The following is a 19,843-nucleotide window of genomic DNA, read 5'->3' as shown; positions in this document are numbered from 1 at the left end:
CATGGAATCTTTCAGAGGGCCTGAGGCAATGACATGTGCATCATGAATCTGACTTGGAGTACAGTCCAAACACCAAAAGGTGTCTAATATGAAAAAGGAGTGTGCAAACATTCTAGAACTGTTCACTGGGGAGATTGCGACATCTGCCTCTGTATAATATGATCAATACCTCAATCATACTCTCTTTGCCACTGCACAGGGATGTTAGCCCTGTCCACATGAAGGAGAGAGTAACTGTAGCCAGCAGCTGCTCACAGGCAATCCTAGCCAGATTAGAATTGGGCAGCAAAAACAGACTGATAAGGGAAGCTAAACAGCAAGAATATTTAATACCACACCTTATATTTATTGTTGGGTTCTTGGAATGAACCACGCCAGTTCAAACAGTTTTTCTTTTCGAACAGTGCTGAGATAACACTGACTTCAGAAGTGTAGGAGAGAAGAGGAGCAGTTACAGCTGAGTAGCTACTTCCTCTGTATTCTCTGTAAATCTATAGCAAAACTGAAAAAGTAACCTGAAGATATTAACAGAATTTATCCTTTCATAAATCATCTTTTGACCCCAGGCTTTTACAGTTAAAAAAGGCAATGAACAAGATTAGCCTAATCAAAGTGTAGGCTTGTTCAAAGCATTTCACATACGCTTGGTAACTACGTGACCAAATCAGTGTAGTCTTTGCCAGAAGACGTGTCCAGAGGGAAATCTTCATGAGGGAACGAACCAAACTTATTAAAACACTACGGATTTGATCAGATGAGTTTATTTTGGACTCTTTCTGCTGACCCTCTCACTATAGAAAAATGGTGTAGTAGTCACTGTCTGTCTTGGTCACTATTTAAAAATAAGACTCAGGGGGTCACTGTCCACTTTTCACCTGGAAGTCCATCCTCTGCTGAATTGCTGTCTGTCAAGAGAGCAGCAGAAGCTTCCTGAAGAGCACAAGCAGCAATAGTAGCGGTCTAAAGATGTATAGCAGTAGGTAAGGTGCCCCCAGGTGTTGTACTCTTGGATGTGTAGATGGAGAAATAGCCCCTTCTTCCAAACTCAAACATAAAGGGAGACCTCTGCACCACTCTAGCACTTTAGTGAAGACAAGCCCTTAGACCTTTGCAAAGAAGTTTAGTTTATCAAACCAAGCCCATGCTGGCCAATAGTGAAGTGCTAATTAATCAATGCTAGTTCCCCAATCTGCTCAGATTTTTCTGACAAATCACCTAGTTTTCTCAGCTCAGGTGCCTTGCTTTTAATTCTATCCAATTCTTTGTACACTGTTTGGAGTGTAAGGCCTTTAGGTAAGGGACCTTAGGGGTGATTTTCATGGACAACTGACAATTAAATGCTTAACTGTCATTTGTGCCTTTGAAAGTCTGCCCTCTTGTTTCCAAAGGCTCTGTATGAATAAGCCTTGCCCAATGAATTCAGTGCTCAGTGTATTTGGAGAGTGGGCATGAATGGCAAACCTAACCCCCCATTAAGGCTCTTAACTGTAAAAGGAACAGGACTGATAAAGGAAGACAATGAAAATTAGTCCTCCCTTTGACATTCCTGGGGTCTCAAGTTTCTTACTAGTAGCTATTTGTATTCTCATTACTGACCTCCAACTCCACCTTTTTGGAATTATTAGTATGGGGGGAAATAAGCTTAATACACAAGTTTCCACTGCTAGAAGCAGCTCAGATGTTATGATGAAAAATCGTTTTTGATAATTTCAGGGGGTTCTCTAATGAGTTTGTTCACAAAACTTACACTATTGGCTGTAGCCTCATCTAGGAAGAGTCTAAAACTATCATGCTGTCCGAAACCCCATACTCATCCTGTCTGTCGCTAGATGATATTGCGTCTCATTTCTTGTGAACATTAAATTCAGATGTCTTTTTTTTCTTAAAGCACCAAACCACACATCTCTGGTTGTTCATTCTTTAGGACTCTCGGAACAGAAATATGAACAGCTTTACTGCTAACAGCTTTACTGGTTATAAGCTAGCTTTACTAAGATTGAGTTCCTGGGTTGGCAGAGTTCATGTGGCTGGCCACTTGAGGTCCCATTGAAGGGCCAGTTCTATCTGAGTCAATTGCATCAAAAGCATTTCAAGACCAACAATCCTTCAGAGTGGGAATACTACCTTATTAATAAGACAATCTCATTGGGTTAAGAAAAAGCTTAGCTCTCGCAAATTCCACTGGTCCAAGCAAATGACCTCCACTGTCTTCTATGCCAGTAACCAATCGTGATTACTTACCTATACTTTTTACTATATCTATGAAGTCCTAAAGAGAGAAGTCACATTACGTATGCTCTTGCAACTGGCTGGGAGGAAAGCTGGAGATTTTTCTTCTCTCTGTAAAAAAAAAAATACTATGAACTGTAGAAGGCTTGTAATGGGACTGGCTTGAAGTAACATACCTGAAATGCAAGTCACTGATTTCAATCATATTCTGGTTTTGAGAGAATAATGAAAAGCTCTGTATTGTTGGGAAATGTGAACATACCAGTAACCAATCAGCCAGAGTACCCATCATGATACTCTGGGAAATATTTCATCAGACTTCACCTGTGACCCTTTCAGCTCTGGTTCAGGGTAGTCTATTTTCCAGTGAGACATCAAATAAGAAGGTTTCAGTGCCACATTATGTCATTGGAGAACTTGTGTGGTTGGATCCTACAAGTGCATGGAAAGGGATACCCTTTTTAGTCCCCTCCCCAAAAGAGACACCCCAGGGACAAGTTGGGGAGTTCATTTGGACCACCTGCAAATTCAAGGAAATTGTTCCCTGGATGACATGGGGTTACACATGAACATCCTCGAGCTCAGAGCCATCAGACCGTCCTCTATGGTGTTCCTACTTGTCCTCCAGAATTGAGTAGTGAAAATCTTCGCAGACAACATGACAGCTGTGCTCTCCCTGAACAGGGTGGGGGGGGTGTGTGCCCACTTCTTGCCCTTCTGCCTGGAGATCATTATATTCTGGACTTGGCCCCATCAGAATGGGGCGACCCTGATGGCCTTTCATCTCCTGAGAGTCAGCAACAACTTAGGAGAATTCCTGAGCAGGCAATCTGTGACCAATCACAAATGATCCTTGCATAGATTCATCACGGGCCTGATATTTCATTGTTGCTGATTCCCTGTAATAGACTTCTTTGCTATGGACAGGATCTGCTCCCTGCAGATCCAGGAAATCCTGACACAGAGCAGGAAAACATCTACCAGGAGAATGTATTCATCTAAATAGAAGAGATTCTCGATATTGGCAGCCCAATGTGGTTTGGACCCAGCCCAGGTCTTGATACTAAAGATCCTCAACTACTTACTACACTTAAAACAGGCTGGTCTTTCATTCAGTGCTATTAATGTCCACCCTGCAGCAGTCTTAGCTTGCCATCTGCCTGTACAGTTGTTTGGTCATCTCTTACCCCATGGTATTGAAGTTTTTCAAAGGGCTATTACACACCCACTTGGGACCTCCTAAGGCTCACGGAGCTTCTGTTCAAACCTCTCTCAGCCTGTCCCTTACTGCACCTCACTCTACAGTCTGTTTCTGGTAGCTGTCACTTCAACCAGAAGGGTGAGTAAGCTGCAGGCTCTTATGGCTAAATCCCCATGTGACATTCCATAGGGACAAGATGGTGCAAAGATATTACCCGAAGTTCATTCCTAAGTTGGTCTCAGATTTTCATACACACGAGTCAACCCACTGTTTTCTTCCCAAAGCCATGCTCTGTTCTGGGTGAAAAGAAATTACACACACTATATGTAGTCAGGATTTTGCTTTATTATATTGTCAGGACCAAGCCATTTAGGCTGTAGCCCTGTCCATAACCAGAGCTGGGTGTTCTAAAGCTCAAGCGCTCTCTTCACAAGGAAGGGTCACGATGGATAACGTTGTTATGGGTTGGATCCCTTAGGAAGTCACCTGATGTACTGAGATACTACTGACTCTACGTGTTCTGCCTACATGAGCCCCCTTTTACCTGTCTTGCTGAGCCAGGCTCTTAAAACTTCCTCTAACACATACACAGGCAGGGCCACACTCCCAGCTTCAGATTAGCTCTGGGAAGACTCAGCTTAAGGGACTTTCTCTAGCACTCAGATGTCCACCTCCCTTGGAGTACAGACCCAAAGATATATTCACCGCTTCCCTCAGTGTGGAAGAGGGTATGTACAATTTCTAGCCTCCCACCCCCCCAGTTAGATATCACATAAACTGGGTTATATTATAAATCAGAAATAAATTTATTAACTATAACAGGTGTATTTTAAGTAGTTAAGGAGGTAGCAGACAGAACAAGGCAGATTACTAAGAAAATAAAACAAGCCTGCAAACTCAGCTTAATACACTAAAGAAACTGGTTTCATGTGTGTTCTCACCCTAAATGTGGTTCTAATAATCATCTTCACAGGCCAAATGCCCTTCCAGCCTGGGTCCAGTTCTTTCCAACGTTCAATCTTAGTTGATTCCAGCAGTCATCTTGGGTGCAGTAGTAGGGGAGACCTCGAGACCAGAATTACCTCACTCCCCTCCCTTAAATAGGATTTGCATAAGGCGGGAGTCCTTTGTTTCCTAGTTTGACCACTTCCCCCTTCCCCCCCCCCATTCCCTTACAGTGGAAAGTTACAAGAAGTCCTGGGTAATGTTTTAGTATCAGGTGACAAGATCACCTGACTCTGTAGGGCCCTTGTAGCCATTCTTCACAAGTTGACCCACATGTTCACAGGAAGACTAAGCTCTTTTACAGTCCATTGTCCTTGTTGATGGGCCATCTGCCCTGACTGGCTTTTCCATTGTTGTACCTGAAGTGTTGGCAAGGGGCGTTACCCAAAGTAGCATAGTTGAAATACAGATAAATTCCTAGTCAATATTTCTAACTTCAGATACAGATGCAGAAATGATACAGGCATACAAATTGGTTATCACATTCAGTAAATCATAACCATTCCAATGCTATCTCACATGAGCCATTTTGCATAAAGTATATCTTATGTAATTCATATAAGCATATTTTCATAAAGAATATGGAATGATGTCACAAATGTATCTCACTGTGCTATCAGCTGGCCATTGTACCTTTCCTACAGAACATCAAGGCTTACTCCACTGGGTCACAAGCAACATCCTCCATCTGCTCCAGAAAAGCACCAGATGGGAGATCTAATCAGCGATGATGTAGAGTAACCTGCTGACCTACGCCAAGTGCTGTACCTTGAACTTCGTGGCTACGTCAGATGCCAAGTTCGGGAGACCAATAGTACAATCACAGTTAAACTGATGCAGCTGGAACTCCTCATTCCCGCCACCTTGAGGGGATACTGCTTGCCAGTTACCTACACTAAAATCCACACTGAGACGAGCTCTAAGGGAGAACTACCGCATGGTAACTAGTTCAAGATGGTCAGTATAGATCCCATGACCTGACCTCTTCCTTGGAGTCCCTACTTGCCCTGGTCTTTGAATGGTGAGGAAACATGGGAAGGGTCGTGTGCACTTTACTTTTCAGCCACAAGGGGACACAATGGACATGCACAGCCCTGACAAGCAAGGGTTTATTAAAAAATCTGGTCTTGTGTGCATCCCATCCTACACTAGGATCTACACTGACTCAAAGAACCACAGTTACTGTAGGTTTCAGAGTGGTAGCCATGTTAGTCTGTATCAGCAAAAAGAACAAGGAGTACTTGTGGCACCTTAGAGGCTAAAAAATTTATTTGGGCAAAAGCTTTTGTGGGCTAAAACCTACTTCATCAGATGCATGGAGTGGAAAATACAGTAGGAAGATATATGTACAGAGAACATGAAAAGATGGGGGTTGCCATACCAACTCTAACGAGACAAATCAATTAAGGTGGGCTATTATCAGCAGGAGAAAAAAAACTTTTGTAGTGATAATCAGGATGGCCCATTTCAAACAGTTGACAAGAAGGTGTGAGTAACAGTAACCTGCTTGCTGCTATGAAGCCTAACCATCTGAAGCCCCCTGGATAACCTGAACATCCAGTGGCACTTTTTGTAAAACAGAGCCATGGGCTAGTTAAATAAAGATCCACCCTTTTAGCGGCCGGTCACAAATGCATTTCAGTCAGTTGATTTAGTTGGGGTTGGTCCTGCTTTGAGTAGGGGGTTGGACTAGATGACCTCCTGAGGTCCCTTCCAACCCTGATATTCTGTGATTCTATGATGGCAGTTTTCATAGGAAAGAAAATATGAAAATGCTTATATTGCCGTTTCCTTCCATTACTGCAGAAATCTAATGAACTACCAGCATGATGTGAAGGATGGGGCTCCACCTCCAGTCACAATCAGCATTGTCGGTTAACAAGTTCTCACAATCCTGTTTAACCAGAAGGTTTCCTAGAGAAGACAAATGAGGTCACACAGTCCTTTTACCTCTTTATCCAGCCTGTTTAGCCTATCATGTCTCTTTCATAGAATCATAGACTATCAGGATTGGAAGGGACCTCAGGATGTCATCAGAGAATATCAGGGTTAGAAGGGACCTCAGGAGGTCATCTAGTCCAACCCCCTGCTCAAAGCAGGACCAATCCCCAATTTTTGCCCCAGTTCCCTAAATGGCCCCCTCAAAGATTGAACTCACAACCCTGGGTTTAGCAGGCCAATGCTCAAACCACTGGGATATCCCTCCCACCAAATTCCTCAAATACATCTCAAACTTTTTATGATACATTCATGGGTTGAAGCATCTGTTGCTTCCTTAGGTAGCTGCACCGTAATTGCCCTCTGTGTAAATATTTATGTAATATTGCTATCTGATGGGGTAGTAACAATCCTTTTGGGCATGATGGTTTGTTTTCTATGCTACCTTGAGCTTTCAGTAGGCTTTCTGCAGCTTTGCTCTTCTCTCCATTCTTTCTCCTTCCCCAGTTTTCTGGAAACTTGGGCAGCCAGCAGGAATCATAATATATTTCTATGTTCATTAAAGAAGCCCATTTCTGCAGGATAGCAGGCTATCTAGTTCAGAATATGTACTATGCTAAGACTATTGCAGAATGGATACAGTTCCTTCTACTCCATGTAAGTGTTGGGGGGGTTGGGTTTCTGAGAGGGGAGGAATAGTTCAGTGGTTTGAGCATTGGCCTGCTAGACCCAGGGTTGTGGGTTCAATCCTTGAGGGGGGCATTTGGGATCTTGGGGAAAAATTGGGGATTGGTCCTGCTTTGAGCAGGGGGTTGGACTAGATGACCTCCTGAGGTCCCTTCCAACCCTGATATTCTATGATTCTAGAAGTGAGCAAAAAAAGGAAGCTGAAGTGTATCTATACCCCAGGAGAGGGTGGTCCCCTTAGAGATGGATGGAGCAGAGTAATGAGGATCTGAAACTATGAAAGGACCCCTCCCCCCCTTTTTTGGTGCTACTTTATAATGTATAGAGAAGAACCTTTTCTGCATTTTGTTTACATGAGAAATTCAAGTCCCAGCCTGCCCTCACTCGCAGCTGCATAAGGGGGAGTGAAGAGCAGCCCAGGACAGGAAAAGCTGAGAGGCGAGGAGCCTGGCAGTTCACCGTTTGCTGGTCCCTCTCTGCTGTGCCTACACCCCTTGAACCCTGACGCCCTGCCTCGTGCAGAATGCCCCCGCCCCCGCCCCACTGGCGCCCCGCACCCAGCTGTTCCTGGCTGCGTTACATACCCCCCAAGCAGCAGCCAGGAGCCAGCTGTAGCGCCCCCACGTGCGAACTGCCCGGCCCCTCCTCACTTCCCCCACGTGCAGCCCCGAGGGAGGGATGGGGAGGAGCCAGCCAGGGCCTGCAGCGCCACCTGCTGCCTCGTAGGAGGAACGCACGTGTCCCAGCCCGGGAAAGGCATGGGAGACGCACCATAGAGACCGCAGCACCAAGAAGATAGTCTGGGATCTTCCCCCGCCCCCGGCTTTCGAGAAGGGGAGATGAGAACGTTGTCTCTATTTCCGGGTGAAAGGGATTGGTCATCTGGGATTGGCTTGTTTGTCCCACAGCAGCCAATAGACATCGGTTTGAGGGGGCGGGACTCCGCCGTGCAAACAAATAGGTCGCCTCGCTTTCGGTTCCGTACGTCAAGATTGATCGGCGAGACGGCGGCTGGTTAATTATTCATGACCCCTGGGTATGCAAATGAGGGGGTGGGGCTCCGGCACCGACAATTATGGCGACGGGGGATGGCGGCGGTGGCGCGAAGAGGGCTCCCGGGATCCAGCCTGGAGCCAGCGCCGGGACGGTGAGGTGCTGCGGCGGCCCTGGGGAGTCTGAGGGGAGTGTCCGCCCCGGGGGGCGCCCCTGCCACCGCCCCTGCCGACCCCACGGGGCGGCGCCTCCCCGAGCGGCCGGGGCTCGGGCGCCTCGTCGCGCCTGGCTCCGCTTCCCGCCCCGCGCTGACCCGAGGCGCCGCGGCTGCGAGCAGAGCCGGGCCCGCGCCCGGGCAGCCGCGTGGGCCACTCGTGGGCGTCACGGGCTCGCGTCTCCCCTCGGGAGCGGGGTCCGCCCGGCGCAGCTGGGTTCGGCCGGCGCCGCCCGCCCGCGGTCCTCGGCTCCTCCCGCTCGGACGTGGCTGGGGCGCTAATGGAGCTATTGGCTGTTTGCGGGGCTTTATTTGTGCTGCGGCTGGTGTCATTAGCGGAGCGGGGCTCGGTCTCGGCGTGGGCCTGGAGAGATTAGTCCGTAAACGTCAAGTTCCCTTACAAATGCTTTAATCAATAATAATGGAAACTTACCCATAGGCAAAGTAGGGGAAATACCGCTCAAGAAGGAGAGCTGGGTTTAAGAATAGTTGCTTTGTATATTTAAGTTATAGAGCTTTAGTTTTTTAATCTCATTCGCTACTGTCACTAAATAATTGTCTGACCTCCCCCAATAATTGCCAACAATGGTGAAAATTTAAATAGATGAAAATTGGGGGCAGGGAATGCTTTAAAATATCTATCAATATTATCCATCAACATTTATTTTAAAAAAACAGTTTCTCCCAAGCCTGTTCACATGCATAAAGATATTCAGGTGTGTGTTTGCAGAGCTAGCATCAAAAACCACAGTTACATCAAGATTTAGTGTTATCTCCCTACCAAAACTCATAGTTACTGTATGTTTTTATTTATTAGTCCAGTGGTTCTCAACTGGGGGTCTGCAGCCTCCTGGGGATCCGTGAGCCCTTTCAAGGGGCTGTGGGGCCCCACAGCTGAAGCCCGAATCCCCAGTGCCCCCTGGGGGGCTGAAGCTGAGAGGCGTGGGGCTGAAACCCCAATCTCCGGCAGCCCCCGGGGGGCTGGAGTTGGGGTGCTGAAGCCCCAATTCCCAGTACCCCCTGTGGGGTAAAGCCGGGAGGTGCAGGGCTGAATGCCGGAGCCCCGAGCCCTGGTGCTTCCTGTGGGGCAGAAGCCCTGAGCCCATGGGAAGACTTGGGGACATGGAGGGCATTTTCCCCAAAAAAGAACTGCAGCACAAGAGCATAGCAGTCCTGGGAGAAGCTCCACACCTCCCGCCATCTCCTCTCCTCGCCCCCTGGTCAGGTCAGAGGTGGGAAGCCAGAGCCAGGCAGTGCAGGGCAGCTGCTGCTCTGGCTGGTGCCATGGAGCAGGCAGCGGCAGCGTTCCCTCCTCTCCTGCTGGTGCCCCGGGTTGAAGCTGCTCCTCAGCTCCCAGCCCCCTTTGCTCCCACAGAGGGAGCCAGTCCAGTAAGAGTTCACTGGGTGGGGAGACTCTGCTCCATAGCTGGCAGACCCCTCCGGGAACAGGGACCAGCGGGGAGTCCTCCCAGTATATAGCCTCTAATACCCCTCTCCGTACACCCTGAGCTACACCCTACCTGCACCCTGAACTATCCCCTGCCAGCACGCAGCCCCTAGCCACCCCCCCTCCCTGCACCCACAGCTACCCTCTATGTGGACACAGCCCCTAGTACCCCTGCCTTGCACCCTAAGCTGTTCTCAAACTTTTTGAGCTAAGCCCTCCGCTTTTGAGTTGTAATTTTTGGGTTGAGTGTGCCCCCCTCCAACCCCCCCCAGCTGGTTGGCCTGCTGAGGTGAGTCAGGGGGTGGAGGTGGTGTTACCTCCCTGGACCCTGCGATGCAGAGGTGGCTCGAGCCCCGCTGGCCCCTCCTCACCCAAAATAGAAGTCCAACTACGCCTACGCCCAAGGCCCCTCTGCCCGCACTGGGCCCTGGAATTTTATAGCACGTTGAGGGGGGCCTCAAAGAGAAAAAGGTTGAGAACCCCTGCATTAGTCAGTCCATAAGAATGGCCCTACTGGGTCCTTTAATATGCTAGGATATGTATCATCTGGATTGGCTGATTTATAAGTATCACATTTTCCAAATGTTTTTATTAAGTTATTTTTGCAAAGTTTTCTTTTTGTTGAGAACTCTAACGATTTTTGTCACAAATCTCACAATATTTGGTGTTTTTCCTTAAGGTCCTGGTAGTGGAGTCATACGAGTACATGAGAATCTCACTTTTGTTTTGTAAATGATCTACAAGCTTAGCTTTCTTATCAGGGTGGGGATAAGCTTGAAAAGGCTAAAAAAGCCAAAACCTCAAATTGGCTTTAAAAATCATTAGATTTAAAAAAATCTCATGATTTTTGAATGGTTGGGTTGGCAACAGTGCAATTGTGAAATCCCTTTTTCTATATTTTTGGGTGAAGACAGATTTACAGGGAAGCTTATTATCACAGCCATATGAGTTGTCTTTAATTTAACATCTTCAATCCCCTCCCAAAAATCTCATTTCCCACACTTCTCCCATCTTTCCAGTTTCACAGCACGCACAGGGCCTGGAAGAGAGTAAGGTTTCCCCCTTTCAGCTCTCTTGAATTGCTGTGGCGAGAGGTTGCTGTGGTCATTGAGTATGTTGTTACAGCAATGGGTGCCTTAGAAATACTGAAAATAACTGCAGACACCTTGAACAGCATCTGTATCTTAGTGATGCTGGCTGACCTGCTCTGCTCTTGCTTGTTTTCTCTCCTGCAGGCTCAGATGGAGAACAAGAGGACAAACAGGGAGAGTGATACAGTGGAAAAAAGGGGCCCATACATCATGACCAAAGCTTCCTCCATTCATGCCAAACTGCGTAAGTAATGACCTGGTCTGTCACAGAGTCCCCATCTCCCTAGCAAGTTCCCATCTGAGGGTCAGGGGAGGGTAATGGTTCAACTCAGCCCAGGTTAGTAGTGACTGTAAACTGTACCATCTGTGTAAAATGAGTTGAATTGAAATTTAATCCAGGTTTAGTAAACATTTTGTGGTTTTTATCATTGCAGTTGCTATGGTTAATGACAGTTTTAGCAGAGAGGCCAGGGACTGAATGGGTCATGGAGCCTGCCTCTGTTGGAGGTGGTTGTGCTTGGGACAGGTGACAATCCATTGGTGGATAGCATGGCAGAACCTAGCACTGCCTGTCCCATGCCTGCTTTGTGACTGAAGCCTTCTGTCTCCAGGCCTCTGTCTGGCTCTTTCCCAGTGCCAGCTCAAAATATGTCTTAAAAGAAAAGCACATGAGTAGCCCACTGCAGAGACTTAATGGGTCCCTCGCGTGGTAAACCTTGCACTGAGGGAGTTCAAATTATGCATTGCACTGCTTGGTAATAGATGGAAAAAAATTAAGGAATGTTCTCCTTAAATCAGAAGTTAAAACCTAGATCTTTCCCTTTAATTAGAAAAACTGGTCAGCTAGATCTTCTTCTGTTTAGTGCCAGAAGTTTTGATCAGATTAAACCATTTGTATTAAAACAAAGAGAACTTTTATCTTTTAGCATGATCAACTTGGATTGCTCTAGGCAAGTAGTACTGCATAATTCTGTCGTAACTGGCTAGAGAATATTGCCATTGGATTACTAAGGAAGGGATCATAATTTGAATGGGACGGAATAGCTCAAGACTTCCACATAAGATAAAATCAAAGCTGACTGCCCTTAATATAGGCGAAGCGTTTTGAAATTCTTGTGGTAGTTTCACCCACCATTTGTCCATAAGGCTTCAAATCTGGGGGCTTTGAACCCAATTGCTGTCTAAAAATTCAAAAACATCTGTGACCAAAAGTGCCTTTCATGTCCATCTGGCTAAGCAACTGCCACCATTTCTCTGATGTGGGTCTTTCTAGGGTTGTCCTTTGTAACTTCAAGGCTAGGTAACTGCCATATGCACCTAGGAGTTACAGATGGTGGAGAATGTAAATGCCTGATTGCTGGGCAGCTTGAGTTGCAGGGAGCTCATGGTGCTAATTCTCCAGACTGCTCCTTGCTTGCTTTTTGGCTGCAGTTCAAGGTATTGTCTTTGATTGCCAAAACCTTACACAGGTTGGGTCCTGGCTAGCTGAGCCCTATCTACTGCCCATGCAACAGAAGTCAGCTGAGGTACTTTTGCTGACATCCCTAGATTTGACCATGTGGGGACTGGAGATGGGGAATGCTTGGTGAAGGCTCTTGACTCTGGAACTTGCTTCACCACCACTCACTCACCCTGGTCTGACGTTTTCTCAGGCTATATATTAAACCCTGAAGGCAAATCTGTTTCCCCAGGCTTTTGCAGAGGTGGGGGATATTTCTGAGGGTGACATGTATCAACTGCTATTAATCTACTTCTAATGTTGGCATTAGTCAACAAGTCATGTGTTTAATATTGTTCGGCACCAAAGCATATGTGACTGGCAGGGAAAAGGGGACTTTTAAATAAACAAATGGAAAACACCGCAGTGTGCGTCTGACCACATGGATAACAAAATCATATGTCTCTTTCAATCAAAGTGATAAGAATAGACATGTTGGAATTGAGTTTCTGTACCATATATTGCATGTGAAAGGCATTGTAAAGCAGCTGCACTCTTATTAGTGATGACTTATGACAACTTGCCCCAGGAGTATGGGTCAGTTGGGTTCGGAGTTGTATGTATCCTTGTTTGGGTTTCAGAGAGGCATCGAGAAATGGCAAAGGCGGTGCTGCGGAGGAAAGGCATCTTGGGGGCAACTGTTCTACAGCAACCAAAGCCAGCAGCAAAGAGGTTTGAGCCCATTTCTTTTCACTGTTGACAAGCTGTATTTTCAAATACGTCTGAGAGACTGGATGGCTCAGAGGATTAGGAGCAGGATATGGGGTCTTTGACCTCTAGGTCACTCGTTCTAATTCAGGTGTATAGTGACTGATAGGTCAGCAGTATATGTGAAATGAGTTAGTGTCTCCTGTCAGTTCCCAGTGTGTGTTCACATCACAAACCACTGATCACTGTTCACACTAATTGGGTGCTGCCCCATCCCTTCCTCTCCCCACCCCCTTGTTGACAGCCCCAGCTAAGAGGCAAATGACTGCCTGAACTGCCTTCTTGCTCCTAGAGGTGCTCCCTCCTGGTCAGGCATGAGGCTCACTGGCAAGGGGCAGCATAAGGAAGCTTGTGATGCTGCTGCCTATGGTGTAACTGTTCTGTGGCTAAACAGAGGACATCACTCTCTAGAACAACTCAACTGGTGGGTTGCAATCCCCATGGGGGTCACAAAAATCAATCAGAGGAGTCACAAAGTATTGAAAACTTGATTACAATCTTAAGCAAAGAAAATGTCACTTCCCCCTCTCCCTGCATACCCTTATCCTTCCTGTTAGCCTCTTATAACACAACACACACATTATATCGGCTTATAATTTGTTAGCATTGATCCATGTATTGTAAATGGAAGAGTAAAAAAGCAGGCCGTGAAAATTGTTGACTTTGAATGAGGAGTTGCCAACAGTTGGGAAATGCTGCCCTAGAGCTGTCAATCCGGTACATTCACAAACGCTAAATCCTTTTAACAAGATATGTATTTCTCCTCTCAGTCAGGAGGATAGTGTGGCTTTGAGGAATTAATCAGCTAAATTTATTGCAGCACCTGGAGTTGGAGTTAATTTCCAGCTGCTCTAGCCCATTGTGGCTGTGAGAGTCTTCCTTCTTCAGATTAGCAATACTTAGGCCAGGGCTAGTCAATTATTTTTTGTTACGGTCCATCTTTCTTGGTCAAGGTCCAGACTCCAGAGAAAATAATAAAAAATAATGATAATAAATAAATAGATTTCAGGATCCATTCATAAATATCTGGTGGTCCAGATTTGGCACGTGGTCCAACTATTGACTACCTCTGACCTAGGCAGTAAAGTGAGAGAGGACATCTCTAGTGTCTACTGTTGTACCTCCTATCCTGTGTTCTTAGCCTGGAAGACAGTCAGATCTGTGATCACCCTTCCCCATCTAGATGTCTGTTGCAGGTTCATTTGTGCACCTCTCTCCAGGTCAGTGAAGTTTAACAAGGGCTATGCTGCTCTCAGCCAGACAGCGGATGAGAACCTGGTGTCCCTTGATTCAGACAGGTGAGAGCTTTGTGTGTGTCAGTGGCTTGGTGCTTTGAGGTAGGTGTACTCAGGGGTACTGAGTGATGCCTGCTTGGTGGATCTGAGCCCCTGCATAGCAACACTTTGTTCAAAACACAAGTTACTAACTGACTTAGCTGTGCCAGCCTCTGTTTATATGGAGATTCCTTTTTGAAGGGAGAGAAGTCCACTTACATTAAGGGAGCTGACCTGGGGCTGTAAAGTAAAGGGAATGGCTGATTAGTCACCTTTGTGACTGATCTGCTTGCCCCCAGCAGTACAAACCCAAGGGAGCTGGACCTGTTAACAACCTGAGTTGCAAATTCTATTCCGATCTCTGTGAGGCTGATGCCTTGCTGACCTGTAATTTAGGCTCTTGTGGGCACCTGTTGGAGAGGGTGATGCAGGACCCCTTTACATTTGCGCTGCTAATGAGTGTTTCAGCAGGACTATGCTGACACTGAGGTCCCTGCTGAAACGCTCATTAGCAGTGCAAATGTAAAGAGCCATTCCCCACTCAATCCCCAGGAGCTGACATCAGCTCCTTCACTTCAGATACCCTTATTTGCTTGCTGGGCGGGGGAGGAAGTCGTATACTCTACCAGACTCCATGCACACCCCACTGATGCAGCAGTTGATGCGCTTCACACATTCTCTTGCTTACCTGACTGTTGCATTCCTCTCTTAGTGATGGGGAGCTGGAGTCAAGATGTTCCTCCGGTTACTCCTCTGCAGAGGCAAGTCCAGAGTGTTTTGTTTTGTTGTATCTCACATGCCGTATGATTCACATGGATCCACTCTCAGTCTGCCCCACCCCAACTATCCCCTTTGTCCAGTTGCCATATATTTGATAGCGAAGAGTTCAGTATGTGGAGTATAATTTAGTTTACTCCTCTAAAGCTGTTTGTGGACTTCGCTGAGCTTGGACAGTTAAGTAGACTGGTCAGTTTCAAATTTCCGATTCTCCTGCCATAGCATAATGCTGTTCTGGTAGCCAAAGCTGCAAGGGGATGCTTAATTCTCCTCCCCCAACCCCAAAACAAATCAACTACAGTTTTATTTGATACTGCTAAAAATTCCTATTTATCTCCTATTAGGGTACGTAAACCCTGTCTCTTTCCAGACCCTGAAGCAGTTTGTCCCAACCTTAGCTTTGTAAAGGGCTTTGAGTGGCAACCCTAACACTGATCTGTGGGGTGTTCATCAGTGTCTGCAATCCAAGAGTTAAAGCTGTCTCCTCAAATGTGCACCTTCTCTGCTCAGCTGGTGTTGCTTTCTCTGTGGGAGGCTGCTGGGTGGGAGCTGGGGATCAGGAGCAATGCAGGGAACTTGGGGCTCTTTGAGTTTAAATCAGTATTTTTTTTTTTTTTTTTGCTAAGACTTGATCTTAGTTTTAAAAGTTTCTTTCAGTTTAAATCAACCCTCTCCTCCTTTCATCCCTCTAACCAGGCCCATCTTGATTGCTTGGCTCCTGAGGGGGTGTGTGTGTGTGCAATAAGAATGCAAGTGAAATTAACTTGCAAACTACAACCCCAACCACAAGAGGGTATGATAGACATCAGATAGTACAGGGAACATCTTTTCGTTGGGGCTGGAGCAGTGGAGGGCTTCAGTGTTCCCAACTGACTGACTTGCTTCAGGAGTTCTTATCTCTTCTGTTGCTCACTCAGCAGGTGAACCAGGATTTGAGCCGTCAGCTTCTACAGGACGGGTACCACCTAGATGAGATCCCGGACGATGAGGACCTAGATCTCATTCCCCCAAAGCCCGTTGCCTCGTCACCTTGTCCCTGTTGCTTCGGAGAGTCTCTCTCCTGCACAATCCAGTAGGCACTGCTCAACCGGGCCAGCACTTTCTACCTTGTTTCTTAGGACATTAGCATGCCTGATAGAGGCAACTGCATTCAGCACTGAACATTGGCAGAAACTGAAGTGGGCTCAGTGACTGGAGAACTGGACGCTGCCACTGCTGCAGTTATTGGCACCTGCTCAAGTTGAGCAGCAACAGTTGATTATCCCAAAGCTACTTTTTGTTACATATAGTGATATAATATATAGATATTATGTGTAGCTGTTCAGGTCGCCTGGATGCAACTGGTCACCTCATGCACTGTTGGAGCATGGAAAGATGCTTCATGCTGGCTAGGGGAGGAGGGAGAAGAGAACATGTGGGTACTTCCACTCTTAAAGGAGAACTCCAAAGCTGTTTGTAAAGGAGAACAGCAAAGGTCTCAAGTCAGTAATCTAACAAGCTGGAGAAATGCAAATGAAGGCACTTGAGTGTCTGCAAACAATCATTCCTGTTCCTCATCTTCCAAGGCTGGGGTTTGGGATCTGGTGCTGCCTTGGGGTGGTTGCCATGTCCTTATAGACTCTGAACTCAGGATCTAGCAGGTAAGCAGAGAAGGAACTTGTATTTCCATGTTGAAACAAGCTACTTGAAAGGCTCTTGAATGCTTTGATCCAGTTTTCCCACACATTCTGTTAATCCTGTGGGATCTCAAATGGTTTGCTTTTATTCTTTGGGGTTCATCTATTTAACTGGTTGTTTTTATTGTATAACTAAAGCATTGACTGTCCTTTATTTAAAAAACAAAAAACCTTTGTCTAGGGGCTTGGTTAGAGCTGCTGTGAGATCCTGGATGGTAGCATTACTACCAAGGCACTACACTTTGAGTGTATCTCGTAAGCAACCTCAGGCCCTGGCCTTTAATCCTCACTTCTGTAGAGGTGACCTAACAAACTCTCTGCATTTATTTATTTATTTTATTTTGTGTATTCACTAGTCCTGGCTTGAAGTCTGGGGGGCCCCCTCTGGGGCAGAGAGATTGAGGTAGGCCAGCTGAGATGGAATTCCTCTGGGAAACAGCCGAGGTTAATGGAGGAGGAGGAGGGCTGCCTAATAAGTGTCTAGTTAAATTAATGGACGTAATGCATCTATAATTGCTCTGGGTTTGCTTTGAACTAAATCTATACATAGTGATCAAAACCAAAGCTTGCTGCTCCTTTTGAGTACCATGCCAAGCACTGTGAAGTGACTGGGTGTGGTGGAGATGAGGGTTAAGGCAGGTGTAGGCAGGGTCTTGAGCTGCTTTATTTGAGAGGCTCTCTGCTAAAGATTGCCATGTTGCCTGCTGAGAGCGCTCTACATTCCATGCATTTGATCTGATTAATCAGGTGACTGGTTTCTAGTTGTCTGACTGGACCAGTGGCACATGGTATTGTATAGAAATACTGCTAACATCTCTTGCAGGACATGTCAATTTCTGTTATTAGTGGGGTTTAGGGGCTTCTGACTAGGTCATAGCAGTTTTACTCGGGGTTTACTCTGCCATGGAAGGTCTGAATTTAAGAGTGAGAAGTTTTAGTGTGAATTTGGCTGATAACCTTTTAGTTACAAAAATACAAAATCAGGATGGAGTCTTGTGCTACTCTTACTCATGCTGCTGACTATGAATCTGTGCATCATGGCATACAATCAGGATTGCTTCCCTTCATGAGTGTGGTTTGTTTTGTTTGTTTGGTTTTTTTTTTTTGGTGAGCCAATCCCAAATTTGGTGGGCTGTTGAAACAGTCCTGAAATATCTGTTGTGCTGATGTGATCTCCTAGAACATTATGATACAAGGAACTGACTTCCTCCAAGAGGACAAAATTCATAAAGATGGATTTGGTCTTTGTCCTAAAAATGAAGGAAATTTAATTCTTTCAAAAAAACAACCTGCATCAATGTAGCTTGAAGATTATGAGCCTCCTCCCACAATGCTCAGCATTAATTTCAATTCCATTGAATTCTTTGCCCTCCAGGACAGGAATAGCAAACAAAACTGTGACTTCCCTGCCATGGGCTTACTATGCACACTAACAGTAATTGTTTGTAGTGGATTGTTTTATGCAGAGATTATGATGCTATGGAAGCGTTTGAAGGGCTGTTTGGTTAATATTTAAATGTTGTTTGTTTTTTTTCTGCTAGTCAGATGGCAGTGAGGCTTTGAGCTCTGGAGTGTAGTCTCTGTACCACCGCTGTCCTAGCCCTGTCCCTTACACTGTCTTCATTAGTATTCAGCTGTGTGAGGTGATTGAGTATTCTTGTCCAGAATGTGGTGTCACGGCCAGAGAAGGGAGCAATTTCCACGTTTTGGTCATCATGTAGATCTTGCGGAACTGAGCATAGTCTGACACTAATGCTGCAGCCTAGAGGGCATGCTGGCTTGGATGACAAACCTTCACACCCTACAGCGTCAGAATGACTCCTGGATGTAATAGGGGCCTCAAAGACAGGATGTCTTGATGCTAAAATCTCAGATGGCACATATCACCACCTGTTGTTGAGGCTCCTGTCTCTGCCGGCTGAAGCTGATTAAATTTATATATATGAAGTGTCTTGAGTTCTCTCTCCTTGTGACCTTTTTTCAGCTGGATGGTCCCAGATGAGTGCACTTGAGCCCATTCTGTTTATATCTCCTCCTTGAGGAGAGGGTTGTTCTGTAAGTACCTGTATGGGCTGGGCCTAGAAGTTGGCTGACTCTGGCTGCTTTCAGTGGCACTTTCCTGACCCCAGCAGTTGAACAAATGAGCTTGGATTTCACATCACCTCTAAAAACGTGGGCCACACCAAGTGTGCTGCCTTACTTAGGGCTGTATGTTGCAACAGCAGTGAAGAGGTTAGGGAGGCTTTACTTCTCCATCAGCACAGGTACACTCACATTAGTAGTGGCCTGAAAGGTTTGGCTGCTTGCCTTTCACTTGTTAAAACAGGGAGTTGGAATATGATGTTGTGCCCTTTCCTGCTAAATCTCAGGGCCTGAATTACAGATCCTTTTGCTGTGGAAAATACTCTCCCAGTCAATTGCAGGGAGCTGTTTTAGCTAAAAGTTAATCTGTTCTAGTCTAACTTGCTTTAATGGTACTTGTTCAACTACCAAGACAATACAAGAGAGTTGTGGCTATGAAGCAGTCTTTAGTCCAGAATCTCTAGGTTAAGTTGTGAGCAGATTATATGTGTGGGTTTGGGGCAAGGACAGAAGACAAGGGGGAATCTATCTGACATGAAGTTAAAAAGCTGCCTTAAACAGTCCTGCTGTCAGATGCAGAGGACAACCAGCTTATAAAGAAATCTAACGTCTTAAGTATCGCTATAGAGAACTATGACAAAGTTTTGTATATTCCTGGTCAAGGGAAGTGTTTTGTTTATAATAAACTTGATCTTGTGTTACACAAGCAGTGTGTCTTGCTATAGTTGGGAACAATCACACACTGTTCTTGGTGCAACTGAAAGAGTTCCTGGTTTGATTTTTAATAGAGAACTGGGCAGAATTCAGCCAGGGTTAGGTCTCCTGGAAGCTATTTATGACTGGCATGAAGTACTATAAGCAAGGACAGGTTTCAGAGTAACAGCCATGTTAGTCTGTATTCGCAAAAAGAAAAGGAGTACTTGTGGCACCTTAGAGACTAACCAATTTATTTGAGCATAAGCTTTTGTGAGCTACAGCTCACTTCATCGGATGCAACATCAACATCGGATGAAGTGAGCTGTA

General features: G+C 46.0%; 1 protein-coding gene across 4 annotated transcripts; it reads left to right on the top strand.

The window, feature by feature from the left end:
- The first annotated feature begins 7,921 nt into the window (after positions 1-7,921).
- Positions 7,922-19,714, top strand: FAM219B (family with sequence similarity 219 member B). 4 transcript variants are annotated; one of them, XM_073363304.1, is made up of 6 exons: positions 7,922-8,207; positions 10,950-11,049; positions 12,885-12,975; positions 14,232-14,309; positions 14,998-15,046; positions 15,980-19,714. In XM_073363304.1, the coding sequence occupies exons 1-6, from the start codon at positions 8,136-8,138 to the stop codon at positions 16,136-16,138; spliced, it is 549 nt and encodes a 182-aa protein (XP_073219405.1). In that variant the 5' UTR covers positions 7,922-8,135; the 3' UTR covers positions 16,139-19,714. The 4 variants fall into 4 exon arrangements, with proteins under 4 accessions (XP_073219405.1, XP_073219406.1, XP_073219408.1 ...); XM_073363305.1 differs by having other exon boundaries at positions 7,923-8,207; positions 15,983-19,714; XM_073363307.1 differs by lacking the exon at positions 14,232-14,309 and having other exon boundaries at positions 7,932-8,207.
- The last annotated feature ends 129 nt before the right edge of the window (positions 19,715-19,843 follow it).

Source organism: Lepidochelys kempii, chromosome 10, assembly GCF_965140265.1.
Source record: "Lepidochelys kempii isolate rLepKem1 chromosome 10, rLepKem1.hap2, whole genome shotgun sequence".
In the NCBI taxonomy this organism is placed as follows: Eukaryota; Metazoa; Chordata; order Testudines; family Cheloniidae; genus Lepidochelys; species Lepidochelys kempii.
Note: the sequence above shows the minus strand (reverse complement) of the source record. Positions and strands in the feature narration are given on the sequence as shown.